Below are 15,325 nucleotides of genomic sequence, written 5' to 3' on the forward strand. Positions count from 1 at the left end.
GCCAGAGTTAGCCAGAAGCTAATTTCCATCTGTAGTCCCTGAGCAGGCTCTTCAAAATAAACAGAACAACCGCAAGAGTGATGTGAGATTAAGTGCACACCAGTGATAATTAGAGCTAATAATTACTCACGGACACGGTTACACATTTGATTTGTTTTCAGCCAATTCAAGTCAAGGTTAGTCTGAGGTAGCGTGGTCGTGTTTCAAAGTGCTGTTTATTTGTGTCACGGCAGGGTTACTACAGGAGCAACGAGTTCATCATTACCCAACATCCTCTGCCTCACACCACAAAAGACTTCTGGAGAATGATCTGGGACCACAACGCACAGATCATCGTCATGCTGCCAGCCAACCAAGGACTGGTGAGTAAATACACGCACGCATGTACGCACACACACGCACACACACACACACGCACACACACACCACATGGGCCTAGACGCGAACCACTGTTCCCTACACTACTTCCATAGCTCCCCCGCCTCCCCATTCCTCGATCTGTCCCAGACCACCGTCACCAACACGTCTCATTGAACACACACACACACACACACACACACACACACACACACACACGCACACACACTCTCTCTCTCTCTCTGCAGGAGGAGAAGGAATCAAGGAACGCATCACACAACGCTGAATTCAGCAACTCCCGTATGATTATGAAGTTGTTTGTTAAGTAGGTCGGCAATGTAGGCTATACTTGTACAATACAACGCAATAAAGCCCTCGGTGGCTTGTTTCTGTAGCCAGCGGCATGTTTCCATTGCGGAAACAGGCCGCGAGTAGCATATATGCATTTCTGTAGTTACATGTAGTACTACTGTATTTCCATTGTCGTCCTTTCATAATTCAGTTTTTGTAGCCGAAGTGTTGCAATTAAGCATCATAACAATATGATGCTTATATGATGAAACCGTATAACCATTTCAGAAAGCATGTGGGGAGATGTTGGGCTACGGGAAGTAGTGTAGGGAACAGTTGTTCGAGGCCTACATACATACGGTACAATTAATGTCTATGTTCAAATCTGCAGTCAACCTAACGCATCTCTCTCTGTCTCTCTCTCTCTCTCTCTCTCTCTCTCTCTCTCTGTCCCTGTCACACTCTGTCTCTCTCTCTCTCTCTCTCTCTCTCTCTCTCTCTCTGTCCCTGTCCCTGTCACACTCTGTCTCTCGTCTCTGTCTCTCTCTCTCTCTGTCTGCAGGCGGAGGATGAGTTTGTGTACTGGCCCAGTAGAGAGGAGGCCATGAACTGCGAAGCCTTCACTGTTACGCTCATCAGCAAAGACCGCCTGTGTCTGTCCAATGAAGAGCAGATCAGCATCCATGACTTCATCCTGGAGGCCACACAGGTGGATTTCTTTTTTTATTTCCATTCTCATTCCAGCTTCGTTTTGAACATTGATTGTTGTTTGCAGTATTTTATAGGGAAATGCAGACATGCCAACAAAATGCTATCATTGAAACAAAACAAATGCAAATAAACAGGGGTTTGTGGGAAATGGTGTGCTTTTTTGAGTGGTGCAACCACTCCAAGGAACAGCAATGTCCGTGTTCACCTATGTGTTGTTCACCTATGTGTTGGTTAATGAGCACCAGTATGAGTACCAGTAGGGGCCCTGTTGTGCCAGAAACAGAGAGAGAGAGAGAGAGAGACAGTGCTGCACTGTTGCCTGCTAATGAGAGAGGGAGAGAGAGAGGGGGGAGGGGAGTTGCACCACTCGGTTCACACGGGTGTGATTTTTTTTTATGTACGTGAAGCATGTGAAAAGTATTGTATTTATGTATTAACATGTACAATGTTTTCTGTCCTCCACACTGTGTGTGTGTGTGTGTGTGTGTGTGTGTGTGTCTGTGTGTGTGTGTGTCCGTGTGTGTCAGGATGACTATGTATTAGAGGTGCGTCACTTTCAGTGCCCCAAGTGGCCCAACCCCGACGCGCCCATCAGCAGCACCTTTGAGCTCATCAACGTCATCAAGGAGGAGGCCGCGAGCCGCGACGGACCCACCATCATCCATGATGAGTCAGTGAAACACTCACACATCATGTCCTCTGTTACTCTGCCTCTCCAGCTCAGTTAATACTAGAGTTGGGAGCTTATTAGAGCACAGTAGCACCAGTAGGCATGCCTTAATAATAATACTTACACTATCTGAGGTAATGTCCTTGCTCTCAGCTCTCCCTCTCTGACGTATTAAAAAAACATAGTCAAAATAGTGCTGGGTGTTATTGGTCTACAGAGGTTTACCACTAGGAAGTGCCACAAGTACTGTAGGCTACGCATGATGCAACGCAACACAACATTTGCCGAGTGCTCATGGAAGCTGCCTATAACGCTATCTGACGGATGTCTTCGCGGCGCTCTCCTTAATTGTCTCCCTCCTCCACAATTAGTCGGAATGAATTGTTAATGTCGCAGATTGTCTTATTCAGAGCGACTTGGAAATGCGATATCGGAAGTAAATGGCATGAACCAACAAACAGCATTAATAATCTCTCTCTCTCGCTCTGTCTGTCTGTCTCTCTGTATGTGGGTGTGCTTCACTCGGGGCTATGTGTGGAAGAGACATGCATGTATAGCTTACTTGCAATCTTTATAATCTTCTCCAAGAACAACAGAACTACACAATGTCGTTGGTTTGGGGGGGGGAGGCGGGGGTAGATAGATAGTAGATTGAATCTATTATTATTCTTATTACTACTGTAATAGCTGATGACATTTATATTTTTGGTGTGACATTCTCCCACGTTAATGTTTTTATTATTATTATTATTATCACCATTGTTGTACACTACAGTATACTGTGCATTACAGTATATGGAACATATTACCTGCACAAGAGATTCAGCAGGGACATATAAATATACACAGAAAAGCAAAAAATTTAAAAAAAGGCCTTTGGTGGGAACACACACTAGTGGTTTTGCATTCGAAACCGTGTATTATGGGATTGTTGGAACAGTGGAACATCAAATCTAAACATCCATTTGGCATTTCATAAGTCTGATGATGTTAGGCTAGAATAGGCTACTTGAATGCTAACGGGGGAATAGCAGCGAGATATTGAGTTAGATGTTGTCCTTTGCGAAGTTCCCTGGTGGCCCTTGTGTATATGTTGCTTAAAAACACGGTGCATATTGCGAGAAGCCGCTTTCAGTCCAATGAGTCTAAATCCCCCCGGCCGGTACCCAAGAAAACCAACCAATTAGAGATAATGAAGGTGTCTTTAGTATTGACACATATTAGCATTGCTGAACGACACACTAATCCAGCGGTTTGTCTCATGTATATTCATTAGAAATAATGAAGATTGCTTGTCACATCCTCGAGAAGAAAGTGTCTAATTGAGCATTTCACGTGGTTGCTATGCCGCAGCCCGGGCTGCACGGCCACCCAGAGATTGTCTGTGAGACGTCCCTTCCTAATTGTCCGCGTGCTCATTATTCCTAGAGGCACACACTGGTTAGCCAGAGCATCTCACATCACTCTTGACTCTTTTCATTATGAATGTGCCCTTCCATTCCAATCCTCTCCCAGGAGCCCAAGACGAGAGCCAAGCTGCCGTACCCCGGGCGGATTCACTTGGCTAATAGCTCTTTAGTCGGTGTTCCGGGTCTGTGAGGGTCTTCTGTTCCCTCAGCCACTTGTCGGGACGACTCGCGTTGTCGGAGGCCACCCGAGAGAAAAAACCAGCCCCAAAGCAACTGAACTTTAGTCCAGTCACTGGATTTAATTCAAAACAAAAGCAATTTTCTTGTCTACTATAGCTAAATGGCTTCATTGCATGACAATTAAGACTGGGATGCCCCAGGGCTCTTTACTCCCCCGAAGAAATGCGCATCTACAAGCTCCTATGTATTGCTATTGCTGCGGAATGTTCACCCCCAGAATTGTACACTACTAGGGTTCTTGTGGTTACACTTTCAGCTGGATTGCTAGCGGTGCCCGGCATTCCGGGTGTTGCCACATAAGACGTGATATTGGTTAAGCTATGTCAGTGGTTCGTTCCCGCAAACCTTTTAGCCCATGACCAAAAAGAGAAATTTCCCCGGGACCCAAACTAAATTTAAAGGACCCATAAAAATGTGTCTGTGTGTGACCCACAAATGGGGTCCCGAAACAGTGTGCTATACTGTATGTGGCTGTCATGACGGTGCGCGCTAACCCCGTGTGCTGCGTGTTGTTGATTGTTTCAGGTTGGGCGCGGTATCGGCGGGCATGCTGTGTGCCCTCACCACCCTGTCACAGCAGCTGGAGAGCGAGAGTGCCGTGGATGTCTATCAAGTGGCCAAGATGATTAACCTCATGCGGCCTGGGGTCTTCACAGACATTGTAAGTCGACTGTTGGGTTTGCAGGTGGCTCAATGGTGACAACAACAAGGTGGATTTCTGTTAACAGAAAAGGTTGCAGGGTTTGATTCCTGGCAACGGTGGGAGGTTGTGTTTTCCGACTCTGCTGCTTACCGTGGAGGTGGCTATTTCGGTTCACTGATTTGCCCACAAGCTCTGCTAAAGTAAGCTCTTGAGTAAGGCGGTGAACCCCCCCAAAAAGTGCTCCTGAGGACAATCCTGTACCCTCAATACAGTACATACTGTATGTTGTTTGTGTGTTTATGAAAGTCTTTAGGTTTCAAAAGAGATACCTACACTACCAGGATTTCTTCGCTGACTGATGACGAATGATTAAATAACTCAACTTCGTCTCTGTGTTTAAACATCATTACATTATCGCCGTGTCATACATTATACCTTGCATAATGAGTTAGCTATATACTTGAATGTCCAGGACAATTAAGATATTATATTAACAGTTCAGACTGTTTTGGGGGCATTCTTAGAAAGTCTTTGTTGCCAAGTATGAGGTTACAGGGACAATGTACATGAACAAACAGAAGTCACCGTCACAAATATAACTTTTATTTTACTGGTGACAGAACTGTAACAGTATTTTTTTTGCTTTAATAATACAAACTGCAGCCCACTGGCCGTATCAGGCCCACAGGGTCCAAGCCGGATGATTTGAGAAAAGGAAATTATGACAAATTATTTATGTTGCCCCGCTGTTGCTGCCCTCTCCGCTTTGCTGCCCTCTCACTGTCTCCTACTTACTGATGAGCTTGTTGTGTTTTAGCATAACAAAAGACGTCGGTTACCTCGCCGACTGTCGCTCCCGCTGTCTTTACCTGTCTGCCAACCCAGTGTAAAGAATATAACGTTACCAATACATGCCTGTGAAGCTCTCGCTTTGCCTAAACTACATTGTCAGACACAAGCCAAGCTGAGACCTGTTTGCTTGCTGTGGTTTCAAAATGCTGTCCAAGAAATGTAAAGTTGATGTTGAATGTCAGACGTTGGACGATTGGGGAAAATGTGCTTCTTCTGTGAGTTCAGCAGCACGCCTGTGTGTCGAATCTGCCCGAGAGTGGCTGTTGTAAAGGATTACGACGCCATTGAGATGTCACACCGAGAAACGCACGACAACTATGGCGTAGAGAGGATGCAGAATGCAAAAGTGAACCAAACTCGAAGCAGTGCTGAATAAACGGCAAACCTTGTTCACAAAACGTCTGGGGAGATGCTTGGGAGGTTCTGGGACCACATGTTACTGTATCTCTGTGCGACAGGCTTTGTCGGCAATGATTATTAATTACGCTGAACTGCGCTCGCAGGTGACAGACATTTAAATGTCATGACGATGGCAACTGAAGTAATCTGCCTATAACACTGTATAATTAGTTATAAGCACTCAGTCACAAGTACTCATAATGCAATCCTATCACATTATGAAGCCTGTTATAAGGACTTATACAGTCAAGTATTATAATACATCGCTGGCCACTGGCAGACAGACTGGCACAGATTTACTGTAGCCTGTGACAGTAATACCAATCACAAAAGTAATATTCGTGATGAACACTAAACAGAATTAGTAAAGTGAGACACTAGTAGTTGTAGCAGAGGATGAGACGGCAGGCTGCACAAACAAAAGCAGTGACAAACAAACAACAGTGCAAACCCCATGTAAAAGGTTATTTTAAAAGGTTTAAAACAACTCAGATAAAACCCATTTAAAAGGTTTTTTAAAGGAACACAGCCAAGGCCTTAATACGTGAAAAAGTGCTTTGTTCATTTGTTAAGCATGTTAAGCAAGAGTAAAGCATATTTAAGTTAGATTCAGCATTGCTGTGATATATCTGTGACTGAAAATACAAAAACCGTTTTCCTCGTGTACGAAAAGGGGGCCAACTGCAGTATTACACCTGATGAAGGCCAGCTGTGGCCAAAACGTTGCGTACCACACCATGTGCTGTAACTGTGTTTTAAGTAAACCACTGAGGAGCAATGCTGTTGTGCAGACTTTTAGTCTTGGCGTTGACACATGATTTTGACAATGAACAGCCATGCAAAAGCCATTTAATCATTTGCATTATTGTCGTTTTAATTCCATCACAGAACTGACTCAGCTGTGTTGCAGTACGCACGTGTTGACTTTGTCGACTAAAACTGTGACGAAAAATGTCCGTTGACTACCTTTTTACCTCCCTAGACTAAAACTAAGACTAAATATAAAATGTTAGGGAGGGACTAGTGGACAAGAGACACTGCGGTATGTTCCTGTAATATACTCACAGAGTGTATGCCCCCCACCCCCCGCTCTCTCTCTCTCTCTCCCTCTTATTCTCTCTCTTCCTCCATAGGACCAGTACCAGTACCTTTACAAAGCCCTACTGAGCCTGGTCAGCACCAAGGAGACCGCCTCAGGTGTCCTGACCAGGGACATGAATGGAACCATGGCCTCCATGTCGGACCAGTCCCAGTCCGACCCGGCAGAGAGCATGGAGTCGCTGGTCTGAGGCCCCCCCCCCCCCCCCCTGTAGGGCTGGCTGGAGCTACGGGGGTCCCACACCACGCGCACCCCCCACCCAAGATGAAAAGGGAGGCACTTAACTTTGTAAAACGCTAAAAGGAACAATTGTGGACAAGACTTTTCGAGGCCTTTTTTGCCAGAACTCTTGGTTAAAGAATAACCTGATTACTTTTTTACACTGATAAAAAGTTTTTGATATTTATTTTTTTCGCCATTTTATGTCTTAATGTTCTCCTACTGAGAGGTTTGCACCTGCATTTTTTGAGTTTCACGGCGGCGGCGGCGACGAGAAACACCCCCCCCCCCCCCCCCCTGTCTTTTCTTGTTTGCACTATATAATGTCAGTGTTACTGCCTAGACTAAAGCTGACCCACTCGTCCCCACTTCAAGCTCTGATTGTTGTTTCCACATTCCATGGCTAACACCCTTAAAACCAATTACCTGCTTCTGTGAAGAACGTTGCTCAGCCTGCCCTCTACTGGTTGATTTAAGACAGTGCAAGAGGAAGGCAAGACTTCCTCCTATCCGCCCGCTTTGAATAACAAACGCTGTTCAACTTCAGCCTTGTGTACACCTCTCTGCTCTGCTCACCCTTACCATAAGATGCCACTCATTTATCATAACACCCGTGGTTGGTTGTCAGACAACCAACATTTTATGTTTGTTTTAAAGAGCTCTCTCTCTCTCTCTCTCTCTCTCTCTCTCTCTCTCTCTCTCTCTCTCTCACACCTTATTTTCCACCTTTGCCATTCACACCAGTGTTGGAATATCTAAAGTGGTGTAACAAACAGCTACTGTGAAATTTTTATCATTTCTATCTATGACTCACTGTTATTGTTATCATGCTTTTTAATATATGGAAATACCATATGTATACATATATAAATATATCCTTAATCATGATGATGTTGTTGATTTGCATTTTTATTTTATTCCTGTTCTTAGAGGCCATGTTTGATTTCCACAGCAGACCACATCCAACTGTTTCCCACTAGACTCGAGTCAGGTCAGATTGATTATATAACTATGGGTCAGATCCAGCCATCAGCCCAACCTCTGTGGAAGGAGGGACTCTCTCCTCCCAACCTCTCTTGTATGCTGCTAATCATCCAAACTCTCCAAAACACACACACACACACACACACACACACACACACACACACGCACGCACACATGTGCTAACAATGCAACAACCTGCCATTCCCCCCCCCCCCCCCCTCCTTTGAAAACGGCATTGTGAAAATGGTTTTATTTTGTATTTTTGTTCAGTCGTTGCTTATCCCGAGAGAGGTGTGCTCATTAACTCTTAACCTCACAAGGCCTTGTGTACATAGGACTTTAGCCCACACTGTATCGCTTGAAGTTTCAGTGACGTTTCTTGTTTTTCCTTCCTTTGGAGATGCGATGGATCTGGGGGTTTATGTGGGCCTATATAAGAAGTCAGAGATGTTGTGCTGTCAAGCTCCTGAAAGGGATATGTATTTTCCTATTTCAGTTAAATAGTTTACACGGCACAATATGCTATTCAGTCTCTGTATGATGTATGGCGGCAGAACAATGGGGATAGATGTAGTTTGATTTTTTTAAACTTTTAACCAAAGACTTGACTCCGTTCCATGCAGCAAAGTTAGAGCGCAAGCTCTCTTTTTTCTTCTCATTTTTTCCTCCTCGCCCCCCCCCCCCCCAGTGTACGCCCTCTTTCACCCATGCTAGAATAAATCTGTCGAGACCAATGGCCGTTGTGACGACTCAGTTCAAAGACTCTTTTTATTGTGCTTTAAAGTCGCATACAGTAAGATGGAGGAAAGATGCTATGACATATCTTGTCCTGTATCCTCTTTTACAGGGGTCACATCGATTGGCTCATTCTCCAACATTTGGAGAAGCAACAATGGATCATTTCCCCCTTGTCTATATAGCTGTGTTCCAATCCAATTGTTAGACAATTTTTGTTAGACAATATCACTAAAAACTATACATTTGGGTTTGTCTCCAAACAGGTGGGCTGCAGTGAATACAGGTTACCTGAATGTGGAATATGCAATCAGAAAGTACATACCTACAATAGGAAAATATTAATAATGATATTGGGAAGGATAACTATTAGCTATTTATCACATGATTTATGTATCGACAAGCTTTTCCACCTGAAACCGAAGTACAAAATAGAAATCCTGTGATTTGAGTCAAATGTATTAAAATGTGCTTTTTCCACTCAGGTGTTCTATTATGAGACATGTTGTAATTGCTATAAACAAAAAAACAAAATACTTGGATAGAAGCATAGCTACTGATGGCATGTTTTACAGTGTGTGGTGAAATAAATGTACTTCTACTTTGTCTCAAGCTTTATCAGTCTGCCATTTTCCTTCTGTCACCCCCCAGGCTACAACTGAGCACACTTAACTAGCTTCGTCGAATCTCTTTTGTGTTGCCTTTAAAGTGCAAATACAGGTGTACTACCCAGAAGTAATGTACATAATTTGTTGCCTCTGTGACGAAACGAAACCTTTCTCTGGAAACTATCTGTTCACTGTTTTTCTTTTCTTTGTGTGTGGGGGGGGGGAGGTGTGATCACATTGTTTTATCCTATACTATTTCTCATCGCAGTAATGTATCTTACAAATAATGAATCACTTTTCTCTGGTCCTGATTCCACAGCATCTGACACTGATGTTTTCTGGTATATGCTCATTGGATTTGGATCTGTTCAGGTGAATGTATTATTTTACTCCTGTTTCATGGCATATTGCTTTCGTGGTGGACCATGTGGATCCTGGTTCTCTGTGCATTGAGCTTGTGGTGGTCATCACATTCCAAATCTCCCAACCTCACACATCTCACATTACATTTCAAGGCAGTGATTGTGATATTACAAATGTTATTCCCCTTTGGTTTGGAAATTTCATTTTTCATCCTATGGAGGCTATAACTCTGTTGTCCCAGATGTGCAATAGAATAGCTTTCAAATATCGCTAAATAATTTCCTCCCATTGACCCCATTTTGAACAGGTTCCTTCCTCTTTTGTAAACATGAAATAATTGACAAAAAAATATACCCTTTTTGTTTTGTTTGTTTCATTGAAAGCTATATCAAAGCATTCTATTATAGTGTTATTTAATATGTAAATGGTATTGCTATACATAAAATAAAATATGGGTTTTGATGTACTTTGCTGAAATCAATTGTGTGAAGACGTCTGAAGTTTCTGCATGATTCAAATGTGTCAACGGTGTTAAAATTAATAACAAACAAGGTGAATAAAACGATACCATGAAAAACAATCAAACAAAATGCAACAAATGGCAAGATCAAAAAATAAATGTTTGATATAACAAGTTTAGAGGCACTCATAACATTTTCACAAACTATTGATGGAGCTGTACTGCAAGAGGAGGAAGCCAATTCCATCTGCCAAACAGTCCAACTGCAAATGAGTTTCTGGAGATGAGTGAATCATGTTGGCTCTAGTTTATGGTGGCTTGGAGATGCCAAAACACTTATTTTTAAAAAGCACGCAAATTAACCATTCCGAACAACGGTTTCAGACAACAAAGGGAATTAGGTACAAACTTGCACTGTTATTTGTGTCTTTGGTGTAACTCAGGACATCAAAAGTCGAAGTAAATGTAAAAGACGTACAAAAATTGGTGGTTGTGTTTTGTTTTGCCTTGCCTTGTCCTGTCACAGGTATGTCACAGGGACGTTATGGTACTGGCCACTGTGTCTTTATCAGTGGTTCTCAAACTTTTTAACCAAAAGAGAAATTTGATGTCTTCCCGAGACCAAAACTATAGTGAAAATAGCCGATCTACAAGCTCACACCCCATCGCTCTGCACCGCATTATGAGCTTGGTGATCGGCCATTTTCAACACTACTTTAACCCTGTAAAACCCGGATTAATTTCTACTTGCAAAAAAGAGATTTCAACCGTACTACTACTTTTTACTACTAGGACTTATCAGAGGAAATTATGTAAAAAGAAATATTATTTTTGTTTTGCTAATTTTATGTGTGTGTGTGTGTGTGTGTGTGTGTGTGTACTGGATCATCACCTATAGATCGATATATGGAGCCGGCCTGCAACTCTACATCTGACCTCAAACCCTCAGATATGGAGCTGACCTGTTCTGACATTCCATATGTTGATCCTCCACAACCATCCTTCCTTTGAAATAACCACATTTAGCTTTCTATAGAGCTGGGTTTACGTGTGTGTGTGTGTGTGTGTGTGTGTGTGTGTGTGTGTGTGTGTGTGTGTGTGTGTGTGTGTGTGTGTGTGTGTGTGTGTGTGTGTGTGTGTGTGTGTCTTCATGCGTGCGTGTGTGCGCACACTTGTGCACGCACGCACATTTGTGGTCCCTCTAGTGAAGTCAGTTCAGTTGTGGCGAGGATGAATCCCACTCAATCTTTCTCGGGTACCACAACAACAGCCACAACACAAGGAGCCGTGCACAGCATGTTTACCACTCTGTGAATCTGTCCTGTGACCTTTTCTCAGACAAACACCTGCATGTCCCTCTCCCAACATGTCCAACACTAGTCGATGAAACTCAGTCTGTGGCCATTGATCCATTCACCAGAGACCAGGACGAATGAAAACAGCCCGTCTGTGTACAGTCCGCTCAGAAAATATAAAAAATCTGACCAGTCTGAAGTGAGTGGTGCTGTGCTGTGCTGTGCTGTGCTGTGCTGTGCTGTGCTGTGCTGTGCTGTGCTGTGCTGTGCTGTGCTGTGCTGTGCTGTGCTGTGCTGTGCTGTGCTGTGCTGTGCTGTGCTGTGCTGCGCTGCGCTGTACAATCTGGCCAGCTCGTTGGTGCCTTGCGCTCCTATAGGCTGCATCTTTCTTGAGTACATCCACGTATGTTAATGTGGGACGTCCTTGTAACCGGTGCCCCGTGTGTTGGTTCCCACTGCACTCATTTGCTGGCTGGCAGCTCTTGGTGTCTTTGGCAGTGTCCTACTATAGTCTCATTCTCCTGGCTGCTATGTTTACAGATTCTTGTTGGTAACATAGCACGTGTACTTCATTGAGACACTTCAGCTCAGGATTGACCATTTATTGCAATGCTATTGCATTTAGTTTGGCGTTATTACAGATTACGTGCAACATGCACAATCTGAGATCACAACCCCCCCCCCCAGAGCAGAGCATAAGATAAAGACATTACATGAACAACATAACAACTTTCAATTGAATGCCATACGTATAACTCAGATAGACAATAGGACAATCCATATCACATTATAATCACAGAATCACCCATGCAGAACGAGATAGCATGATACAACTCATAATTCACATATAATCACAGAATCACCCTTAGAACTAAATAGACAGACTGATTAGTGTGAGTATATGAATTAACTATTAGCAAATGAATGGGGGGGGGGGGGGGGGGGGGGTACAGAGATAATTTGTAGCCTCCTGAACTCTGTGCCTCCATGAACTATCGCTGCGCTGGATTCTTGCTAAGTACTGCACGCAACATTCTGGTGCAGCACCCATCTAGAGACTTCTTCGGGAGAGAAGCTGAGTTTGATTTGGCGGGGGAAGTTGGAGTTCCATACGCTGGCCATGCCGTTCAGGGCCCTCCATGCAAGTGCCAATTCCTCCGTTAAGTTGACCCAATAGTGTGTACTTGAAGAAGTCCTTGACTTCCGTCAGAGCAGTGCCTTCTGTTGTTGTTGGAGGTGGACGTTCCGAAGGGATGTTGTAGGTGACAGTTTTCTTGGCGTTCAGCCGGCGGCCATCCTTGAACCTTGGCACATTAATATATTTAAATAGCCTACTTATACAGTATGTACTGTATACTTCATTAATGTCCACCACTGCTTACAATAGGAGGGAAGGAAGGATGGAGAATGTGAGGAAGTGAAGAGAGGGCATACAGGAGAGAGAGGGAGGGAAATAGGTGGGAAGAAAGGCCAAAAGAGAGACAATGACAAACAGACAAACACTGAGTCAACAAACAGTACACACACACACACACACACACACACACACACACACACACACACACACACACACACACACACACACACAATGACAGGTCTAGACGGATATACTTCTCCTTATCTGCACTCGCAATCTTAATAAGCCAACGCTTCCTATTTTCCCAGCCACAGCTGGTGCTCGTTACTCTGCAGTAAATGTGTTTTGCCGGGGAGGGCCCCTCTGGATGAAAGCTATCTGATGAAAACAATCAGGCACTATCTCTTCCTCTTTGTTCTTATCAGCCTCAAATAATATGAAGCTATTAATAATGGAACCAAGGGAACATCTTTGTTCATTTAGTCTACCACTATCTCCCCTCTCTCTCTCGCCGCTCTCCCCTGTATTTGTGCTCAGCCACTGTGACCGTTGTTTGTAGTAAAGTTTGTAGTCTGACATCCGAAATGCCATTAGCCAAAGATTAGTTGGGAGTTGATTTCCTTTGCCTCCAGTCTCCATTTTGTCTTTTTATCCAAAGCGTTATTGTAATTGCTTTTGAGCTCCATTACTTTTCCCGCCGCACTTGCCCGCTGCGTCGTCGTTCCACAGAGCAGTGCTGAAGAAACACATCATATATTAAAGTGTCTCCCCTCTAGTTAATGCATAGAGTTAGACCTGCTCCGTTCCCCCATCCAGAGAAAATTGATATAATTTGTCCATGGGACAGCGGACGGTCGTTCGCTGAGTGCCAGCATTATAATAGCGAGCAGTGTGATAATGGACAGATAATGTACTAGGAGTGGTGTACTCTAGTGAAGAAAGTCAACAGCCACTGTTGGTTGCAACAGCACTGTCTAGTGGCAAATAATGGCAGCGCCCCTGTCCTGAGTGACTGAAAGCCGGAAGGAGGGAAAAAACGATGGGTGTTATCCTCGTTTCTCATCATTTTGGACCATGGGCTATAGCCTATATCGTACGGCATACTATAGCGCGCCGTTTTTCATCATTTTTGATGATTTGACAAAAATGAAAAAATGAAAAAAACGATGGGTTATAGCCCATGTTTTTTGAAATTTTGAAGAAAAAAAATCCAGGCCCATGAATTAGAGGATAAAGCTCACAGCCTCACATGTTACCCAAATAGTTGAATACACAAAAGCTAAGGCACTGGTGTCGTACTGGTCAATTTCTGGTACAAGCTGATCAATTTTCTTTTGTGACTTTTATTTTATATGGAGGGACAGTCAGTGGTGTAAACTTTATTTATATAGCACATTTCATACATAAAATGCAACTCTGTCACATTCTGTCTCTCCCTCAGTCTCCACACTGGCCTCCCATATCCCATTCCAGCACACCCAGTTCCATTTACACACCTGTCAACTACCTAATCAGCCCAGCAGTGAACACTTCTCCAATCAACCTGCTCACTATAAAACTGGACTCAGTACAAACACTCATTGTCAGTTCATAACCTGTGTCACAGATGTCCTGCCTGTTCATGTGTTGACTTTGATGTCATTCTGATTCATGCCTGATTCCTACCTGCATTCCCCTGTGTAAGATATCTCGTAATTCTTTATTAAATACTTTATTATTATACTCTAGTTTGTTGTGACTTTGCTCCTGGGTTCAACTCTGTCTGCATCCTTGACAACTAAAGTACTTCACATATTAAACTTTATTTATATAGCACATGTCATACATAAAATGCAACTCAAAGTACTTCACATGAAAATAAAATAAAAAATAACAAGCAGCGGAATGCCAGAAACAAAAAGTAGGTCAATCTACAATTAGCAAATAAAAATAGCAATACAAAACTAAAACATTAAAAATGGTAAGGAAATTTGTATTGGATAATACATTTTAAATTGATATTATTAGATATTCAACTTTATTGACATTTATAATTAAATTGGTGTCTTTACACTGTAGAATCCATTGTTGTTTGTTTCTGTTGCTTAACTCTGTTGCTTTAACTACATATAAGTGTCTATTTGTTTGTCTCTAAATGTTTTGATGAATTGAACAATGCCCTTTGTTCAATTCATGCCATACTATAGCACGCCGTTTTTCATCATTTTTGAGGATTTGAAGAAAATTCAAAATTTCAAAAAACATGGGTTATAGCCCATGTTTTTTGAAATTTTGAAGAAAAAAAATCCAGGCCCATGAATTAGAGGATAAAGCTCACAGCCTCACATGTTACCCAAATAGTTGAATACACAAAAGCTAAGGCACTGGTGTCGTACTGGTCAATTTCTGGTACAAGCTGATCAATTTTCTTTTGTGACTTTTATTTTATATGGAGGGACAGTCAGTGGTGTAAACTTTATTTATATAGCACATTTCATACATAAAATGCAACTCTGTCACATTCTGTCTCTCCCTCAGTCTCCACACTGGCCTCCCATATCCCATTCCAGCACACCCAGTTCCATTTACACACCTGTCAACTACCTAATCAGCCCAGCAGTGAACACTTCTCCAATCAACCTGCTCACTATAAA

At 43.0% G+C, this 15,325-nt stretch overlaps 1 protein-coding gene across 1 annotated transcript in view; it reads left to right on the top strand.

Moving 5' to 3' along the window:
- The window catches only part of LOC308328649 (receptor-type tyrosine-protein phosphatase gamma-like), a 385,093-nt gene extending 375,047 nt beyond the window's left edge, over positions 1–10,046 (top strand). The window contains 5 exon segments of the mRNA XM_080782637.1: positions 234–362; positions 1,211–1,357; positions 1,887–2,029; positions 4,204–4,339; positions 6,706–10,046. Coding sequence (XP_080638763.1) covers positions 234–362; positions 1,211–1,357; positions 1,887–2,029; positions 4,204–4,339; positions 6,706–6,861 — 711 coding nt within the window. The 3' untranslated portion in view covers positions 6,862–10,046.
- The last annotated feature ends 5,279 nt before the right edge of the window (positions 10,047–15,325 follow it).

The sequence above is a fragment of the Protomyctophum bolini genome (genome assembly GCF_963924005.1).
Source record: "Protomyctophum bolini genome assembly, chromosome: 2".
Classification (NCBI taxonomy): domain Eukaryota; kingdom Metazoa; phylum Chordata; class Actinopteri; order Myctophiformes; family Myctophidae; genus Protomyctophum; species Protomyctophum bolini.